The 19,452-nt window shown below is 37.1% G+C and overlaps 3 protein-coding genes across 6 annotated transcripts in view; 2 read left to right on the top strand and 1 right to left on the bottom strand.

Annotated features, from left to right (window-relative positions):
* Positions 1–985: 985 nt before the first annotated feature.
* On the top strand, positions 986–12,575 carry LOC108721170 (uncharacterized). Its single transcript, XM_018445575.1, has 7 exons — positions 986–1,299; positions 7,855–9,397; positions 9,515–9,678; positions 9,889–10,042; positions 10,109–10,372; positions 10,488–10,709; positions 10,785–12,575. The coding sequence occupies exons 2-7, from the start codon at positions 8,045–8,047 to the stop codon at positions 11,241–11,243; spliced, it is 2,616 nt and encodes an 871-aa protein (XP_018301077.1). The 5' UTR covers positions 986–1,299; positions 7,855–8,044; the 3' UTR covers positions 11,244–12,575.
* Positions 12,576–13,015: 440 nt separating this feature from the next.
* LOC108721167 (uncharacterized) lies at positions 13,016–16,894 on the bottom strand. 3 transcript variants are annotated; one of them, XM_018445569.1, is made up of 7 exons: positions 16,692–16,894; positions 15,961–16,073; positions 15,652–15,870; positions 15,144–15,562; positions 14,220–14,931; positions 13,892–14,126; positions 13,016–13,777 (listed from the first exon to the last, which is right to left on the bottom strand). In XM_018445569.1, exons 1-7 carry the CDS (start codon positions 16,723–16,725, stop codon positions 13,572–13,574), a joined length of 1,938 nt encoding a protein of 645 aa, XP_018301071.1. In that variant the 5' UTR covers positions 16,726–16,894; the 3' UTR covers positions 13,016–13,571. The 3 variants fall into 3 exon arrangements, with proteins under 3 accessions (XP_018301071.1, XP_018301070.1, XP_018301072.1); XM_018445568.1 differs by lacking the exon at positions 16,692–16,894 and adding an exon at positions 16,480–16,603; XM_018445570.1 differs by lacking the exons at positions 13,892–14,126; positions 16,692–16,894 and adding an exon at positions 16,480–16,603 and having other exon boundaries at positions 13,584–13,755.
* A 2,056-nt stretch (positions 16,895–18,950) lies between these two features.
* Spx (Spliceosomal protein on the X) overlaps positions 18,951–19,452 on the top strand; it is a 3,107-nt gene continuing 2,605 nt past the window's right edge. Inside the window, exons 1-2 of one of the 2 annotated variants that reach the window (XM_018445572.1) lie at positions 18,951–19,010; positions 19,125–19,201. In XM_018445572.1, the coding sequence (XP_018301074.1) occupies positions 19,168–19,201 (34 nt within the window). In that variant the 5' untranslated portion in view covers positions 18,951–19,010; positions 19,125–19,167. The remainder of the gene's footprint in view (positions 19,011–19,124; positions 19,202–19,452) is intronic. The other variant, XM_018445571.1, reaches the window with a different exon arrangement.

Raw genomic sequence — 19,452 nt, 5'->3', positions numbered from 1 at the left:
TAATTACCGCCTAATTTACCGACAAGTAAAGATTCAAGTCGTCACATCGGATAGCGTCAAATGGCGTCGGATGGCGTCGCATTACGCCGTGTCATGTTGACGCATCGGAGATAACTTTATCGATCAGTCATGTATTGTTAAATATATTTTGGCACTCGTATGTACAAAAAATTAGTATAGATTCTTGCAATTACCGAGAAACTGTCACTGTTTGTGAGAGCGCTAAACGATGTACATGAACGTGAAAAAGAATTTTCGCGTGAAATGCTCTGATGGCGGCAATGACACGCACATAATTAAAAAAAAAGACGCTAATCTATTTTTTAAACGAACATAAAAGTACAATTATTTTGCATTAGTTATTTGCATACTCACGATTTTTAACCATAACTAATACTGATAAGATTAAAACGACTGATAGGATAATCCGGCAAAGCATATAATATTTGTATATATGTATGTATAAATGCCGCGCGAGAGCACCATCTCAAAATCAATATATTATTAAATATCAGAAGACTTGATATTATTAAAACATAAAATTCTCTATTTATATGTAGCAATATAGAGTTAAAAATATGATTGTTACAGTGGGACATTGTCAAGAGAGAGCATTGCGGTATATTATAGTACATAACCATGACAGCTGATATCTAAATATAAACGATTGGCCTCGCGTGCAGGTTTATCAATTTATCGCGCATCGACATCGCGTTTTTGACATTGGGAAGTAGTTGTGAAAAGCGAGTCAAGGCAAATTCTAGCAAATCGTAGTACAATGGTGGGGTAAAACATGGCATAGCGGGGCGAGACAGTGACGTCGTCGACTGCCGATGAGAGACGTGAGGAGCGGCGAGGAGTGATCTAGCGAGACATACGAAGCAGATCGAAGGCGGGGCGAGGCAAGGCGAAGCAAGGCGAGGCGAGGCGAGGTGCGGCGAGGCGAGGCGAGGCGAGGCGAAGCGAGGCGAGGCGAGGCACGCCGACGCGGCCGACGCGACGGCGACGCGACGACGAGATGGGGCCGACTCCGACACGCGTGCTCCATTCAGGTCAGGTGCGGCGGCGAGAACCTTCCTTATGACATGGATTTCGAGGCTCCTGAACCTCAGTGTACCGGGTGTCCTCAACCAAGACAGTCGCGTGATATCGCGTCACACGCGTCGTCGTGAAACGCGCCGCGAGCGAATGCACGAAATCGTCATTGCGATAAAAAGGCACAAAACGTTTTTTCCAACGAGAATCGTGTTAGGCTACTCAAAGTCTTCAGCTATAACAATCTGCGCGAGCTCGTTGTTGGTAAGCTTAACTTGACGCGACGTGCAATTTTTGCTACATTTCTTGCATGCTAATTCTCTTTTTTTGTTTTCCTCGTCTATTTCCTTTTAGTCCTTTTTTTAAGCATTTGAAGTATAATATATACAGATTCACCAATTGCCTTCTTCAACAGCATGTATCGAGTACGGGATAACAATAAGATGTCACCGAAAACCTTGTATACATTCTTTTACTTTTAATAATAGATACTATCGCCAATAATATCACGTGTCCTCATTAATATTTCTTACAGCTGTCACGAATTCTTTATTTCGTCAATACTCTTCGTACGAGATTATCCCTTTGTATTTTATATTATACAGTACATATTCAGAAAGAATATTTTTATGTACTTTAATACTTAGTTTTTGGCACCCTTGCTACACACGATGGGTCTTTTGTGTCCTGGATTAATTTTTATCACTTACAAGTATATGAAAATTATTAAGCAATTTTTGACATCTTTAGAAAGTATGTGTAACGTTGTATATTTATAATAAATTGTTATATACAATTGTATATAACAATTTATTGTATATAAACCAAAGAAAAGAAATGCGCAGGACACGAATGACTCAAAGGTGTGTATTAAGGGTTAAACGGCTTGTCTCACTTAATTATCTGTCGCTCGCCCAAAATGCACATTCTGCCACTTGTCACTATATTCCGTACGGACGTATGACTTACCGGAAGTTCTAAATTTCTGATAAGTTAAAATCATTTATCGATTAAATGAATTTGTTTATTTACATCGATGTAATTTTACATAATAAATGTAATTATCGATAATTACGAGTACTACATTTATTTTATTCCCTCGAATATTTTCAATGTCACAATACAACGCGGTAATACAACGTGATGCAGATTGAATACAATGTCGATGATTATGCAATTGAAAATTTATGATATATTGTATTATGCTGTATATTGTATTACGAACTATCCTAAACAGTAAGATAAGAGAACGCTTAAACACGAGTTGAATTCTCCCAAATTATTAACATTATAAAATCATTTTATTTGTAGATTTTTATCAAATTATTTTTTAATTACATTTGGTTCACTTTGATGACTTATAGTTACACTCAATTTTGAAATTAGATACGCTGTAATATTTTTTCTAAACAAGAGTAAAGAAATATTCACTGTTATTTATTATTATTTACACTGTATAACTTATTAATTTACATAAGTTTTTCCTCTTATAAAGATATTTTACTATTATCGCGAAAGTTTAAACCATAAGACATTTTCGTTGTGAAAACATTATATTTTCTTTGCGTAAAAAATTGATACATATAAATATGTATATTGTTATGTACTTTTATGATGTCGCCTTTTTATCCTTCTATTCTCTTTTTTTTCTTCACTTTGTAATTTCCTTGTAATTTTCTTTTATTTGTAGCATCGTAAGCAAGCTTACTGAAAAGTGTATTTTGAGCATTTAAAGAAAAGGGATAGTCGATAAAATTAAATTAACGATAAGGATTTTATCGTTTTGAATGTTTACATTCCGCAAGATGTATTGATCTGCAATATAATCCTGATTAAGTATGCATAATCACTGATGTTAAATTCATAGACAAAATGTTCCATCATGTTGAGTCAAAATACTTAGAACGATGTTTAATCGATGACTCAATGTGTACATATTCGAAATAAATAATGTTGCGAATTACAGCAAATGAGAAGAACAATTTCTCTCTAAGCTTTACGAGAATTTGCCGAAAATATTATATAGTTAAAAAGATTGCACATCAATTTCTTTTGGGCGACAAATTAGAGATGTTAATTTTTCAATATTATATTACCTAGCTGTTCAGTGTAAGAATGGCTAGAAACCTTTTTTTTTTTTTTAGAACTGAGCTTATTCGCAATCATATAGTGCGAGAATTTAATTTTTAATATTTCACACAGATTGTTTTCGAATTTCTAGACACGCTTTGATTTTTCCAATATTTTTGCAAAATCAAATTTATCGGACATTTAATTGTCTCTGTATTTTAGTACAGGCAGACATTGGCTGTACGATAGGTGTCTTTGTTTAACCTACAGGATAAACAAGGACATCTATTGTATAGGTCGCGGCCTAAATGCACGGTGTAAACGTAGCCATAGTCACGCAGAGAAATCGACCAGTCGGTCTCCATGGTGATCACACCCCTCTGGCGACTCTTGTATGGCTCTAACTACTTATTTTCGAACCTATTTTGCTTGCTTTTATTTATTGTTAGCCGTATATAAGAAATGAATGTATAAAGCAAACAATTTGGTATGCGATATTAGAAATATTCGTTTTTTTATAATTCATCAACTATTCTTATATACATTCGCGTTAGAGTCCGATCGAAATTTCGGTTTCGGTTTCGGTCAGTTTCGATCAAAAATCAGGGTTTCGGTTTGATTTCCGGTTTCGGCCGAAATTAACAGAAAATTTCGGTGTGTAAACCAAAACTGTACAAGTTGCATTGCGCCGGTAAGCGTTCAAAAAATAACTGTTCGATTTTAATTATTAACTCGTTGATTAAGCTTAAGACAATTTGAGTACAAACTTTGATGTGATGCTAATAATAACTGTGATTTTTTATTTCTTTAAAAGTTGAAGGTGCTGTATTATTATAGTTAGATATTTTAATAAAATCTTGTTTTTTAAAGAGTACATAAATTTGTTATGATTTCTGAAAATCATGCAGTCTCTCTAGAGTTAATAAAAAAATGTCGATTTCGACTCCGGCCGAAAAAAGTGACTCCGTTAGCTTCGCTCTCTTTTTTCGGTTTCGGTCTAATTCGCTAGGTACGTTAACGATTAGATTTACATGCCTGTTTTCCATACAATACGCATGTAGTGATAAGAGTGTAATTATAAAATCCTTAAAAAAAACGACAGTAAGATACGTAATCATTTTTTCAAATGTTTGCGCAAATAAATTTGTGTTACGTGTTGAGAGAGAGAGAGAGAGAGAGAGAGAGAGAGAGAGAGAGAGAGATATTCCAAGTCTTAATAATTATTTCAAACATTTTGAATAAAGAAGTAAATTTGTGTTTCGTTTGTACGTGTCTCTGCAGAGACACCATATCAAATATTGGACAATCACACATGAGTCGGGATAACTATTTTCCACAAAAAAAAGCTTAAATTTGTAACATCTGCGAATGTCCCCGATTAACAAGATGACTGGGAGTTAAGATAATCGAGAAGTCGATCTAATACAAGTGTCACACTTATATTCTTACATTTCTTACTAATTTTTCATTAAAAAGAAGATTTTATGTAGCACACATGCATAAGAAGTATGACATTTTCTACCTAATGACTTAATTTACATATATTTATGTATATCGATAATTTCTTAGAAATAAAATTATGAAAAAATTTTAACAATGTAACGTTTTTATAATATTTGAGGTAAAAATTTAATCTAATATTTTATTAAAACAGATTTATAAATACACATATCACTGGCAATTGCCAAAAAGTTTTCAGCTTACGTCGCAAGTCGACAGTTGTGCAACACCAAAGTATTATTAGACTACTGTCTGTGAGAGACTTCTAATAATAAAATCATTTACTGTTGAAAGTTTTGAAACGTTTTAGCTTACGATGTAAATGTCTTCTCTCTCTCTCTCTCTCTCTCTCTCTCTCTCTCTCTCTCTCTCTCTCTCTCTCTGGAATATACAGGTACATAATTGAGCATAATGAACAAACTAACGGCAAAAATTTTTAGAATTTTTGAACTTTATAAACATATAAAGGCATATTGAAATTTGGTATTGAAAATTTGTAAAAGTGACGAATAACACAATTATACAAAATTAATTATACAAAAATAAACTTTTTCTGGGACCTGAATAAATCAAGTGTTTCCTGATGGATTTTTGTTTACTGAAAACGAATCCGGCTGCAGAATTGGCCTAACAGCCTATTACGTCAGGTTTCCGAGAAAATTAAGATTAAATGTACCAAAATTGACATTTTTGTCCATACTTATCATTTTTTTGTGGCTAAAGTAAATTTTTTTTTCAATTCCATTTACGTCACTTTAAAGTGGCCATCTTTTACGTATAAATAAATTTATATTTATCACGGTACAATTATTATAATGCGTACTGTCAGAGATTCCATGTAATTATGTTGTTTCCAAATATTATTACTACACAAGGACGTAGTCGCGCATTTTGGCACCCTAACTATCCCGTGAAATTATTTATTTCTTACTATTATAATTCATGTACTTACATTTTATCAGGGTTGTTAAAAGTTACTTTCTCGTTATTGCGTCGTTACTTTTTATAATAAACAATTTGATAATGACGTTGCAATTTTTTATGACGGTAACGCTAACTAACTAAATGCTATAAGGTTACGCTAAGGCTGAAAAAGTCACTTTGAAAAGTAACCTGTCATCATTACGTGTTACTCACTGAACAAACTAAAAGTAACGAAGTAACAACTTTCAAATTTCGTTATTCGTTTATTAGAAATTGTAACTTAATTACCATTACCGTTATTCATTAGAAAAGGTAATTACGTGAAAAAAAAGTAACGAAAAAGGTAACTTCGTTACTTTTTTATGTAACTTATACAACCCTGCATTTTATAAACATTTATAAACAGTAATAATCATATATCATCTGTTCAACTTAATGATTTATAATATATGCTAATTATAGGCTTTTGAAAAAAATCATACTGTAATAAATTTAAATTTATTTTATAGATAAAAGATAATACTTAAAAAAAAAATGGCGTAAATGAAATTGAAAAGAAAAATTTAATTTCTCCTTAAAAAAGTGGTATATATGTATATATGTATATATATATATACATATATACATGTATATGGCCAAAAACGCTAATTTTGGCACATTTAATTTCAATTTTCTCGGAAAACTGACATTTTAGCCCAATTCCACGGCTGGATTCGTTTTCAACGAACAAAAATCTATCAGAAAACAATTCATTTATTCAGGTGTCAGAAGTGTTGAACCATGTAATCGACTTACCTTGTTTTCTCATTTTTCTAAAAAGAAGCAAGTTGCGTGGCAGCTCATATAATGAGAACATAATATATGTCGATTCAAATATTGCGAATAATCGATATAGACAATAAGAATCATATTTTATAGAGTCTAAAATATGATTCTTAAATTCTAAAATTTAGACCGTACATGTGAGAACACAATCGATAAACTAGAAGTCTATATACCGGTCGAAGCTGGATCTTTAATGCTTAAATAATTCAATGTGAATTATAATGTAAATATATATGTAGAATTATTTTTGCCTGTATATTTATATATTTTGAGGTAATCTAATTCCATGGCAACTTGGCAAGTATATAGAGACGTCGTAACTCGAATCAAAATCTTTTCTATGTCGGTAGAAATGGAGATAAAGATACGAAAAACGTTTTAGAAACACATTTATCTTGTTACTAACAATTTATTATTATTTCGTACCTTCCACACTTGGCTGTGAATCATTCAAATAGTACACATATATGTATATTAGATATTCCCTAAACGGTTATAAAACATTATAGATACGTTTAGGAAACGTATATAAACTAATGTGCTATCTGATTTACAATTGAGCACCAGTTATATAAACTTTGCTTTATCGATTGTAACTTGTGTATCTCATAATTATTCACGCCAACGAGTCTTTTCCTATATACGTATAGTATGTAGTACGCCTGCAAATATTACGTTACTTCGTTGGTGTGTAGTACTAGTAGTGTAACTATTAGTTTTTTCTTCATCACTTTATATTTGATCCAAATAAAAACTCTCGTGGAATAATATATGATGTGTGCAATTTTGTTATTATGGTATCATTAGGCTAGGTCCACAACCTTGCTTTGAGAAGCCTTAAGGCCTGTTACACAATAGAGTTGCAATTCGTAAACCGTAAGAAATTAACCAATTATAGTCGATTATTTTTGTCATATTCAACTGTGATTGGCCAATTTCTTATGGCTTACGAACTGCGACTCTATTATGTAACAGGCCTAAGTCGAAAGAGATTAAGTAACAATAATTTCTGTCTTTAAACTGTTTTTGCACAGTCTTTAGGCTTTAATTAACCGTTAGCGAATCGAGGAAAATCCAATTCTTACGGCCTAAAAGCATAAGTTCTGTGGCCGATGTATCGTCACTTATAACTTAAAGCTTACGGCTTACAGTCTCTTAAAGCAAGATTGTGGACCTAGTCTTATCGTCCACAATCTTGCTACGCCTTGGCGAAATTTTGTTACGGAAAATTGCTGAAAGTATGAAAATACGCTAATAATCATATGCTTATTCCGTGGACATTAACTTATCGAATGTTATTGTAATAAAGCGTAGTCGGTAGATTGAATCTGTCAAAGTGTTGGTAAACGTTGAAACTGAAACAGGGGGCCTAGCTTGTTATTACACGCGTAGCCAGTTTACAAAATACCTTCTCCCTACTTGTTAGGCACGATGATCCCAAGATTTTCATCGGGTGTGATTGCTATTAACGCTAATAAAGGTAAAAAAATTGTTTTACAGAACGAGCGACTCGACAGTGCGTGCATGCTGAATTCGGCGCGGTCGACTTTTCGTGAAGCGTTCAAGATTGTCCAAAGGGTCCTTATGGTAACCGGAAGACAAGGTGGCTATCTTCCGACAGAGTTCCAAGGGCTGAAAGGCTGGCGACGTCGTTGGATTCATTCGGCCATTACCTACATTTAGAGAAATCATGATTAGCAGGAACGATACCATCCTGCGAGGAATTGAAGCGGAATGCGAGAACAGCTGCAGGCACGATAACAATAATGATCAAAATTGTTCTACGAGCGTTACGAGCATCAGAAAGGAAGATGCGTACGTGAAAAGGAGCCAGAGCAATCGCCATCAGCCGCATAGAGCTCCGTTGATTGGTTGGCAAAACGGAAGTCCTACAATTTATTCGAGTTTTCTCCAGCAAAGCGTCGATTTCGATGAGACCAGCTTACCCTCGAAAAGCTGTAATATACGTGAAACCAATTTGGATGCAAGCAATATAACGGAGAAACCGATTGACGCAATTGAGTCGCTTGAGCCGGTCAAAACGATCATCAGGCCGATGGAACGGCGCGGTTCTTGGAACAAAATTCAGGAGGCACCCGTTGATCGCGAGAGATACGCCGATACGAGTAGAAGAAATCAAAAGCGAGTCAAGGATTCCATCGATTCCTTGAGCATCTTAGAGCGAGAGGATTCGTCGAGTTTTATGGCGAGGGAGACAAAACGTAAGAAACCGAAAGTGCCTGACGGCGGTTGGGGCTGGGTAGTCGTTTTGGCCTCTCTGATCATCTCCATGGTGGCCGATGGTGTCTCCTTCAGCTTCGGCTTGCTTTACATCGAGTTCCTTCACGAATTTGGCGCCTCAAAATCCAAGACCGCCTGGATCGGGTCGCTCTTCATGGCCGTGCCTCTTCTGTCCGGACCGATAATGTCTGCCCTTGTCGATCGTTACGGATGCAGAAACATGACCATCGCTGGCGGTCTGATATCAGGGCTGGGCTTCATCCTGAGTATCTTTAGTAATACCATCGAGATAATGTACTTAACTTTCGGCGTGATCGCGGGCCTCGGTCTCGGTTTGTGCTACGTCACCGCGGTTGTGAGCATCGCTTTTTGGTTCGACAAGAAACGAACCCTAGCTGTAGGTCTCGGGGCATGCGGCACCGGAATCGGTACGTTTCTCTACGCTCCCATGACAACGTATTTGATCGAGGAGTATGGCTGGCGAGGCGCTTGTTTGCTCCTAGCCGGTACTTTCTTCAATATGATCGTTGCGGGTACCGTTATGAGAGATCCGGAATGGTGGATTCTGGAGCAACGGAAACAGGACCAAGCTGCTCTGCCGAAGAAGTCGTACGGCCGCTCGGACGCAAGTTTGTCGGACGAGTTTCCAGGCGTCGAGGAGCTGAGAAAGCTTTTTAGAAGTGACCAAGCGCCTGAATATTTTTTACAAAATCTAAGTACCAGCACTAAAGCGGTCAATGGAGCGAAGAGGCAGACGACGAGTGTAGTTAATTTACCAACTTTTGTAAAGCGAAGCGAAAAGGTGAGACTGATGAAGGGGCGGAAGGACTGTAAATATGTTGCAAGGATGCGATAAAGCGACAACTCGCTCAATTTGTCAGTTTTCTATAAATAAATTAATTTAAATGTGAGATTCTAGGTGCCTTTGGAAGTATTGGAGTTATTGCTATCCAATTCTAGGCTGTACACTGTCATTCTGGAGAATTATCCCAGCCTCTTGTTGTGTAGAAGTTTGTCCGATAAACAGCTGCAAGACTCGACGGGAGAGATTTCTAATAAAAGCGGCATCACTATGTCAATGAGGTTAATTTGCCACGCATTTAATACACGTAGTTATATGTACAATAGAATGCGGGTTTTAACGAATCGATCTGTCATGAGAACCAAGTTTTCGTATCTTCTTCCTACGATCACGTGTATGCTTGCCGTGCGACGCTTTCGTCGAATACATTGAATATTACAATCGGCTCTGACACATTTAATATTTATTATATTCTGTTATATTCTACAAAGGCTTAAACGAGCAACGGAATCGAAAGCGATCGTTGAACAAAAAAAGGATTCAACCTCCGTTCACGCCCCGACGAAACTCGTTTGCACCAGAAAAATATCCAGGAATGAAATAGAGGAAACTAATCCTTTACTAGCAAAGGAAATCATGCATACGGTAATTAACAAATGATTCGAACGATGTGTGAAAGATTCGATTATGTTAACTTTATTTTCTTGCTAGGTCGCACCGATTGAAAAAAAGAAATCCGTGTCCAGACGCTATGTCGAGCCACAGTCCAGTAATGTCATCAGGACAGACTCCTTACCTTGGCTCAGACGACAGTTCAGCACCAACACTCATTATTTCAAGGATATCAGAGTGCACCGAAATTCCGTTATGTATCGCGGTGCTGCTTTAAATCTGCACAAATACAGGCTTAGAGCGAGCAGTTGTCCTGACATCTATAGAAATAGTATGACCACATTGGCAAAAGAGAACGAACAGGTATTTTTGTAGAAAACTTTTCTATTGGAAAGGAGACATTTGCAAGAGATCTATGAGAGTGTTTCTATCGATTTTCTTTCTTCATTTCCCAATTTCCGGCAATTTCATTTGACAGAAGTGGTACGCCGAACTGATAGACTTATTGAAGAGTATGTTGGATTTCTCCATGTTTTTCGAATTACATTTCCTGTTAATGTCATTGTCGACGATATTGTTATTCACATGGTTCATCGTACCGTATTTTTACCTGGCGGAGCATATGACTAGAAATGGTTACGCCGAGTCCGATGCCGCTAATCTCCTCAGCATCATCGGTATTACCAATACCATCGGAATGGTAAGATCAGATTTTATACTTTAACTTTTAATATTCTATTCCTTCATTTCCGTTACTATTACTTTTTTTTTTTAGATTGGTCTAGGCTGGGCTGGCGATCAATCCTGGATGAATGTCAGCAAGACGTATGCTTGGTGCCTGATAGCCTGTGGAGCAGCTACCATATTGATATCTGTGTTCACTCAACATTACGTATTTTTATCGATAAGCTCGGCAGCTTTCGGTCTTTTCTTTGCTAGTAATTTTAGTTTCACGCCCGTTATATTAGTAGAACTGATTCCTTTAGAAAGATTCACTACCGCTTACGGTCTTAGCTTGTTGTGTCAAGGAATTGGAAATCTTTTGGGACCTCCATTGGCTGGATGGTTCTTTGACGTGACCGGTTCTTGGGAACTTTCTTTCCTGATGGCTGGTGGTTGGATCATTGTCTCTGGAATCTTGGTAGGTATTATACCGTATACAAGAAATCGTAAGATTTTCGGTAGTGGACCAATCGAGATGGAACGAACGAATGGCGATGATTGTTCGGCATAGAGAACAAAAATATACTTTTATTATATTGATAAATTGCGCACTGGCATCAGATAGAACAAAATTAATGAAAGTTTAATTAAAAATAAAATTTTAATCAATCTAATGTGTTAATCGAAAGAATCTCACTGTGTTTTATATCGAGCGAGCAGTGCGATTATGTCTATTGCACGATATATACGTATACACGTGTGCGTGCGTGCGTGCGTGCGTGCGTGCGTGCGTGTTCGCGTTCGCGTGTGTATAATATACAGGGCAGACTCTGCATATAGTGCCAAAACTCCTACAGTGGCTTCAACATATGAAAACAAGTCGAAAATGTCTAATAAACATATGTACGATTCCGAACGGTTCGGAGTTACGGGATATTAAAGTAAGAAAACATGAATCGTAGTAGGTAAATGTTGTTTAATGTTCGTTATTCTATTGTTCTGAATCCTGAATCTTTTTCTGATAGACTAGATCTTTCATTCGTTCCTAAAATGTAAACAAATACACATTAAGGATGACTTCTTGTGCGAACGTCTCTCCATGATCACTATTCTCATTGGATTGGAAGAGGCCAGGACGCTCCTATTAAATAGTCAGCGAAAAGTCCCGACCTCACACCACTGGATTTTTTCTTTAGGAATGAAGGATCGAGTGAAAGAAGAAGAAGAAGCGAATGAAAGATCTAGTCTACCAGAATGAGATTCAGAATAGAGAATAATTATGGCAACTGATACTTAACGCTGCCGATATCATCCGCGAAACTCTAAATATTTGTCATCGCAAGTTTGAAACAATTTTAATTCGTACTAGAAAGTGTGTCGAAATCGACGAAGAAATTTTTGAACATCTTTTGTAAAGCATTAAATAGAATAACCAACATTAAACAACACTTACTACGATTCATGTTTTCTTACTTCAATATCTTGTAACTCTGATTCCGTTCGGAATCGGACATATGTTTATTAGATATTTTCGACTTGTTGTCATGTGCTAAAGCCGCTGTAGCAGTTTTGGCACTATATACAGAGACATCCTGTATATAATATATACATACATATATGTATACATATACATGTATATCAGTATATGTATTTTTGTGTAATGAACAATTTTGAATTGCCTATTGGCAGCGAGAGTTCATTTGCACGTATTTTTCCCTCGTACTTAACTTACTGCTGTTATTAATAAATTCTACTTATATAATATTATAATTGTTACACGTTCATTTAAACTAAACTAATTTCGTGACTCCTACATTCGCGCGTACACAAAGATATGTACACATTTACCTTTCTACTTAAAACGTACGCGTAATTGCATGCGCAAATTGTGTACACATATTGTTATAGATTTAATTTTAATAATTAGATTGTTCAAATCTTGTTATGAAACAAAATTAAAAAGTCTAATTACAAATAATATATTTTGTAACAGAAAAGAAACCTCATAAATAACAAAAGAGATTCGAACATACAAAGAAATATACTTTCATTTGATTTAATTTGAAATGCTTAAATACGTCTACACAATCAACATTTACATTACTTTATAAAAATAAAACAACGGTGTTTGTACAATGAATTTCACAAATAATTTAAACGATACAAGTTTAATATTCTGACGTGCGATTCAACTGTATTACAAGTTATCATTTTCACCCTTGTCGCACAAATGTATGTGTAATGTGAGTTTTTTGTTGATAGAATCTTTGTTATTAATGTTATTAATCCAAAGATTAGATAAGTAGTCAATTAAATAATAATAATAATATATACTATTAGTATTTTTGTTAGAAAATGTGAGCATCTAGGACATAAATTTGTGTATAATTTCGCGAGAAGAATTCTGCCATATAAATCGTTGAATTATTTATTTATTTAGTTTAATTGTTTGTTCAATTATGTTATTGCATGTGATAGGCGACGTGAAATATTTTGTTATGATGATTCATATAAATATGTACATACATAAACGTTCCATTCCATCTACAATACCAACATACTATATGTAACTTTAAATTTCAGTGTCAAATATCTGCCCAAAGAACGCGCAGGTAAATCATAAATGTAAAGATCTTTGAATGTGGATCGAATTATTTATACTTAAGAAACGGTCCAGTTATGAATATGATGGTATAATCAATGTGTTTTAATCACTGTTTCGAACTTAATCGATTACATATTTCACAAAACAAAAAATAAAAAATATATATGTACATTATATATTATATCTCTTGCATATAGTATAATATATGAAGTTGAGCAAGGAAAATGTCCAACCTTGTTCCCTTTTCCGATGAATCTGAACGTCTCTCAGTGTCTCTATGTATCCACGATCAGCTCAGTATCCTGGAGACGTAGTCGGATTGAGTGGATTAGGACTTGGACTTCGGATAGGTACTCTCGGAACGCCTAGAATGCCGGCGAGATTTCGTACGCTTTTAGGGAACGCTCTCGCAATGATAAAATGCTGAGGACCGATCAAGGCGTCTCCCATTATACCGAGGCGCACGCCGTTCCCATGCCTGTGCAGAGTCATAGACATGTCTAAAAGCATGATACATTACAAGTTTTGATGAAAAAGCGCGATATACGTTAATAAAAGAAAAGCAGATATCGCGCAAAAGCGAAACACATTAATGACATATATTGTATATGTACTGCAATTTCCTTGCGGTGGTCGCCAGTAAACCGCTCCGTCTATGCCCTCCACAGGTAAATCTCCGTCAACATGCGTTAAACACAGAGAGTATCTTTTCGACAGTTGATTTAAAAGTAATTTCAAAACGATGGACGGGACGCAGGAGGAAATTAATCCGTAGGACGTTTCCGCTGCCGTGATAGCGTAAATTGCACTTTGCCGGGACCTGGCATTCTGCACGTTTCGCTGAATAACCTTGGGGAAACGCGACACGTTGGAGAGATCTAATTGTAATTATCTTTTCGCGCTCAAGTCGAGTAAGCATATATTATGCTAATTATGCAATACCTGCAATATTTCAATGAGATCGTCGTGGAACAATGGCGTTCTGGTTGGTAATGCGATACAGAGGATACCCCTGGCCTCGTGATTTCGAAGAAACACTGCTCGCTGACTGACGTATTTGACCGTCGCGAATACATCACCCGGAACGTTGACGGCCAAGTGCTTAAAATATTCTTTCAGGGCGTCCACGGTAGCCGTTAAAAGAATCTCCATCTCTGTCGCGCCAGTTACATTAGCCATTTTTCCTACGAGCTCGATGTCCACCTTTTCCGACCAAGCCACTACTTTCCTGCCACACGGTGAGATGGTTTGCAGTCGATTCGATTGCGGATTCTTCAAAAACAGCTCCTCGATTATGATCTTGGGTGCAGTCGCGGCTATCCAGCTAATGGACATCGTTTCCCGAATTGCTTGAACCGTCAGGGGAAGGTAACACGACAGGGTGTACGTCAAGGTGTCTGCAGGATAACTGCAATGTCTACGCCGCGACTGTAAAGCTCGGAATTCTCGAACGAGCAGGAGGGGCGTCTTTAAAAACAACGTAATCACGATGTACCAGGACAGAGCAATGCACGTGTAGAGAACGTCGATCGGGTGGAAAGATTTCGCAATGGAGTCATATATCATCCGAGAATTGAAATTTCTCTTGCTCGATTCGCGCCGGACGATCGACAGAAGCTCCAAAAATTTTAATCCTTCCGACTTTCGGCACTGTCTAAAAAAAAAAAATTACAAAACAATAAAGTTACCTATATAATACTATCGCGATACCCGATACGTATGCTTAATCCTTTTGAATATTCGAGCGAAGGATAGCAAGAGCGATCTGTATACTATACTTATTGTTAGTATACAGATTAGTCTTCTGGAATGAGAGGCAACTCGAGAGTCGAGATTACGACACCGTGTCGCGGGCCACGCGAATACCTGGCCAATTCCTTCATAGTGCAAACCAACGCTATCGTCGCGATCTTGACACACTGAAACACTCCTATACGCTTCTTTAGAATCCCCGGCCGCTCCATAGGATCGTTATCGTAAAGAAAATCATTCCAGTAGTTGCTGAAGCTCTCTCGGAACATCTGTCGGAGACGCGGTAGAGCGGAGGGTTGGGCATACAGATTCGTAAAGGGCGAGTCGCTCTCTTGACAAGTCCAGTTGTCCGTCGAATATTTCAACGGCAAAAAATCCGCCAAAGTTAGATGCTCCTGCCGCAGGAGCAAGTGATGCGCTCGCACCAGACACACCTGACGTTCCTCTCCTCGCACGAACAAGTTGACTACGTGCACTTGCCAAGGCGGTAATTTCTTTGGAAGAAACTTGGATGTGACGTCGCTTATGTAATCCTACGACACAAAACCATTGTCTATACGTCAAACAGCTGGCTCTGCTCTACGCTAAGTATAAAGTAATAATAATTAAATGAAAGAACGACCTGTATATTGTTCTCGGTGATAGGACGACCTCGAAAAGAATACGGCGAATTTGCGAGATGATTGTCCACGGAAAAGTAATCGAGTTCTTTCCATACGTATACGCCCCATCGCGTGAAGAGAGCCGATTTAAGGAACTTTCTCGTCGTAGTCAGATGCGCCAAGTGATTTCTCACGTCCTTTACGATCGAACGTCCTTGTACGAGAAGGGTGCGTATGCCCTACGCATGTATAATCGTGGTGACGATAGATGAACGTACGGTAGTCAGTAGCGACCGATTAAAATTGGCCCAATCGATATATCTATTTACCGGATTGCGCCCTTGGTCCAAGATGCTGCGAATACTCTTCTCCTCCACAACGACGTAACTCGGATGTTTCCATTTGACGAAGCGTATCCAACATCTTCTTGTCGACGTCACCACTTAAAAATGCCAAATACACACGTATTACAATAATATAGCCCATGTTAGAAGAGAGAGAGAACGATACTATTACAGCCCGAAGGAGAATATATAATTTCAGCGCCAAAATTACTCGCGTTAGTAAATTTAACTTCAACTCTAGAATACACTGAAAAAGATGCATGTAATTTTACATGGAAATTACATGTTCGTGACTGGAAAATTGCCTAAATATATGATTGGAAATTTACAATTTTCAGTAAATTTCCAAGTATATTTATGTAATTTAGATAATTTTCCAGTCATATCCATGTAAGATTACATGCATTTTTTTCAGTGTAGATATTCAGTGGTAATTATGCACGCGTGGATAATTACCACCATAAATAAAAGCTCGAAAACACTTTTCGGAAGAAAAATAATTACCTACGTACGCGATAAAGAGAAGCGGAACTAAGAAAGTCGTCGACACAAAACTAAAGAAAAAATTCATCGGAGAAATAACGATATCGAACATGATCTGATCTCGCGATACGATTTTCGCCTATTATATTGAACGAGAGCCGCTCTGGCTCTCGTACTTTCCGATGTCTTGCTGTCTCGATGCTACAACTGTAACTCGGCGCAATTTAACTCACGGCATCCGCGTTCCAGTAGTTCTCGCGTATGCATGCGTCTCGGGGATGCGGCGCGAACGATTATACATCGAGTCTGACCTTTCGCAACCCCTGGCAAAAAGAAAGCCAAGCGAGATACTGTTCCTTCGTGATACTCGCCTCTCACCGTCGAAAGGTCGTTGAAAGGTCTCGTCAGAAGTCTGAGTCGAGAGTTATCATTGCCGAGTGACAGTCGCAATTAATAATCACTCGTTGCGAAAGGAGCAAGGATTCGAGATAATAAGTCTTTATAACAGTTGGAAACCTTTTACGACGAATTATTGTTTACGGACGAACCCTCGCGAAAATACGTACGTGGTTTGCATTCGGTAAATAAATAGTTGCGCCAATGTAACGTTGAAGCGTTATAATTCCACGTCTGCAAATTATTGTCGAGAGCAATCCACGAGTGTGTTACACCGACAAAATATATCAATACATCGACGTTCGATTACTACTGGAGCAGTGACAATAACATATATAGTATGTACAATAGGGTAATCTGGGGTAATAATCCCGATATACGATACGCCGCACCTAACAAAAACTTAATTTATATTAAGTATCATTTACTACTTTTAAAGTAAACGAACTGTATCAGTAAAAACTTTATAGACTACCGTCTACTACTAGGAAAAAAAAATATTAGAAAAATCCGAAATATATACCTTTTTCGTATTAAATAAAAAAAGAACTTTTGGAAACCCTCGCACTTTCGCCACGTATCCCATAGTACGGGTGGGGATATACGGCTACTCGTAGGGGGAGGAGGGGTATGTACGGCTCATGAAAAATTTACAAATAATGCTTATAAGCAAGACGTACAATAAAATGACACGATCACTTATAAAACGTGTTATTTATAGAGTTGTATTAATTAAAGAATGATAAATATGTACATGAAGTAATAATTACAATAATTACAATCTTCCTACGTATGTACATTACACAGGTGTTATTATTACACGAAGTACATACTTCGTGTAACGCGTTTATTGCATTTTAGGGCCATTGTTAGGCTGCGTTCGGAAACGTCACCCGGAAACGTGCCCCCATGTTATCCTTATTTAACATTGGGTGGACAACAAAGATAAAATGATACACAGAGGCACTCGGGTGATATTTCCGAACGCAGCCTCGCCAAGCTTCGATTAATTTCGGCCTAGTAACTTTGCAGGCTTCCAACTTAAGCTGATGTCGGAGAATTAATTCAGCTCGCATTAGGTCTGTTCGCGTTGCTTGCACTTTTGGCACTCGGCATCTTCGCTTTCTCTCTTTTCAAGGCCAAATATATATCTATCTCATTTTAAGTGCAAAAAATATTTAGGGATTTCATGCAACGCGAACGGACCTATTAATTCAGCTCGTATTGATTCTCCGACATCAGCTTAAGTTGGAAGCCTGCAAAGTTACTAGGCCGACCAAGTTAATCGAAGCTTGGTGACAATGGCTACGTTTACACCGTGCATTTAGGCCGCGCCTATACAATAGATCTCCTTGTTTATCTTGCAGGTTAAACAAAAACACTCATCGTATAGGTCGCGGACTAAGCGCACGGTGTAAACGTAGCCAATGGACCGATTGGACGGCTCGTTACCCCGGATCTACAATACAGTTTTAAGCTTTAAGCCATAAGAAGTGGATGAATCATCAGTCGATTATTCTCTTCGAATTCGACTGTAATTGGTCAATTTCTTACGGCTTAAGTCTTAAAACACCTATTGTAGATCCGGACTAAAGGCATCTTAAGAGTTTTATAGGCCGGTATTCATAGTCGATTCTTATTTCAAGACCGTCTTAAGTAACGTCTTAAGACGCTAATGCGGCCCTCTGATTGGTTCGTGACACCTCAAGGCTGAACTTAAGACGATCTTGAATATATGATCTGACTATGGCTCGTAGTCGGGCCTTATATCTAAGGCTTCCTTAAACTTATCTTTTCAGATGCTCTACGAATTATTTCATTGGCTACTGAGCATCTAAAGATAAATTTAAGGAAACCTTATGTTCAAGGTCTGACTACGGCTGCGGTCCACTTGACGCTACAAACGCTTCGAAGCATTCTTTGATTAGTCAATTCGTAAAATTCTTTGTTCTGATTGGTCGGTCAAACGCTTCGAAGCGTTTGTAGCGTCAAGTGGACCGCACCCTATGAATACGGGCATATGAATACCGGCCGTAGAGTCAGCTAAAATAGAGTTTTGGAACACGGTAATACCAGGAAGCATTTTTCGATCTCTTTCTCTTTCTCTCTTCAAATACTTTAAATAACAATTGATTTGGGTTGATTGGAGTATACTTGTAAGTTTAATTAAATATAAATTTGTATTTTAAAAAACTTATATTAGATTTCTAATTCTATTTAGAAGTTTTACAAAGTTTAATTATGTAATCATCAATATTTATTCAATGCAGCAATTAATTTCAGTCAATAACTCTCAAGTAAATATTGATAATTATGGCAGCCGGTCCAATTGCGGAGCGTAATCAAGGTTTGTGATCCAATCTTTTAGTTGAAATAATTTAGCTTGAATAATTTTTATATAATCTCTTTTTCCAAAAAGAATATACGAAAAGATATAAATGCTTTGATTATATTTATCATATCGTCACATTACAAATTAGGTTAATCATTTGATATTAAAGTTAACCTTAAAAATGTATTTTATGTCATTGAGTATCTAGTTGTGCTGGGGAAAATAGTTGGAATAGAAAGTAGTAAATACATATTTTCTGTGTAGGG

Source organism: Mycetomoellerius zeteki, unplaced genomic scaffold (assembly GCF_001594055.1).
Source record: "Mycetomoellerius zeteki isolate Tzet28-1 unplaced genomic scaffold, Tzet1.0 scaffold162, whole genome shotgun sequence".
Classification (NCBI taxonomy): Eukaryota; Metazoa; Arthropoda; class Insecta; order Hymenoptera; family Formicidae; genus Mycetomoellerius; species Mycetomoellerius zeteki.
Note: the sequence above shows the minus strand (reverse complement) of the source record. Positions and strands in the feature narration are given on the sequence as shown.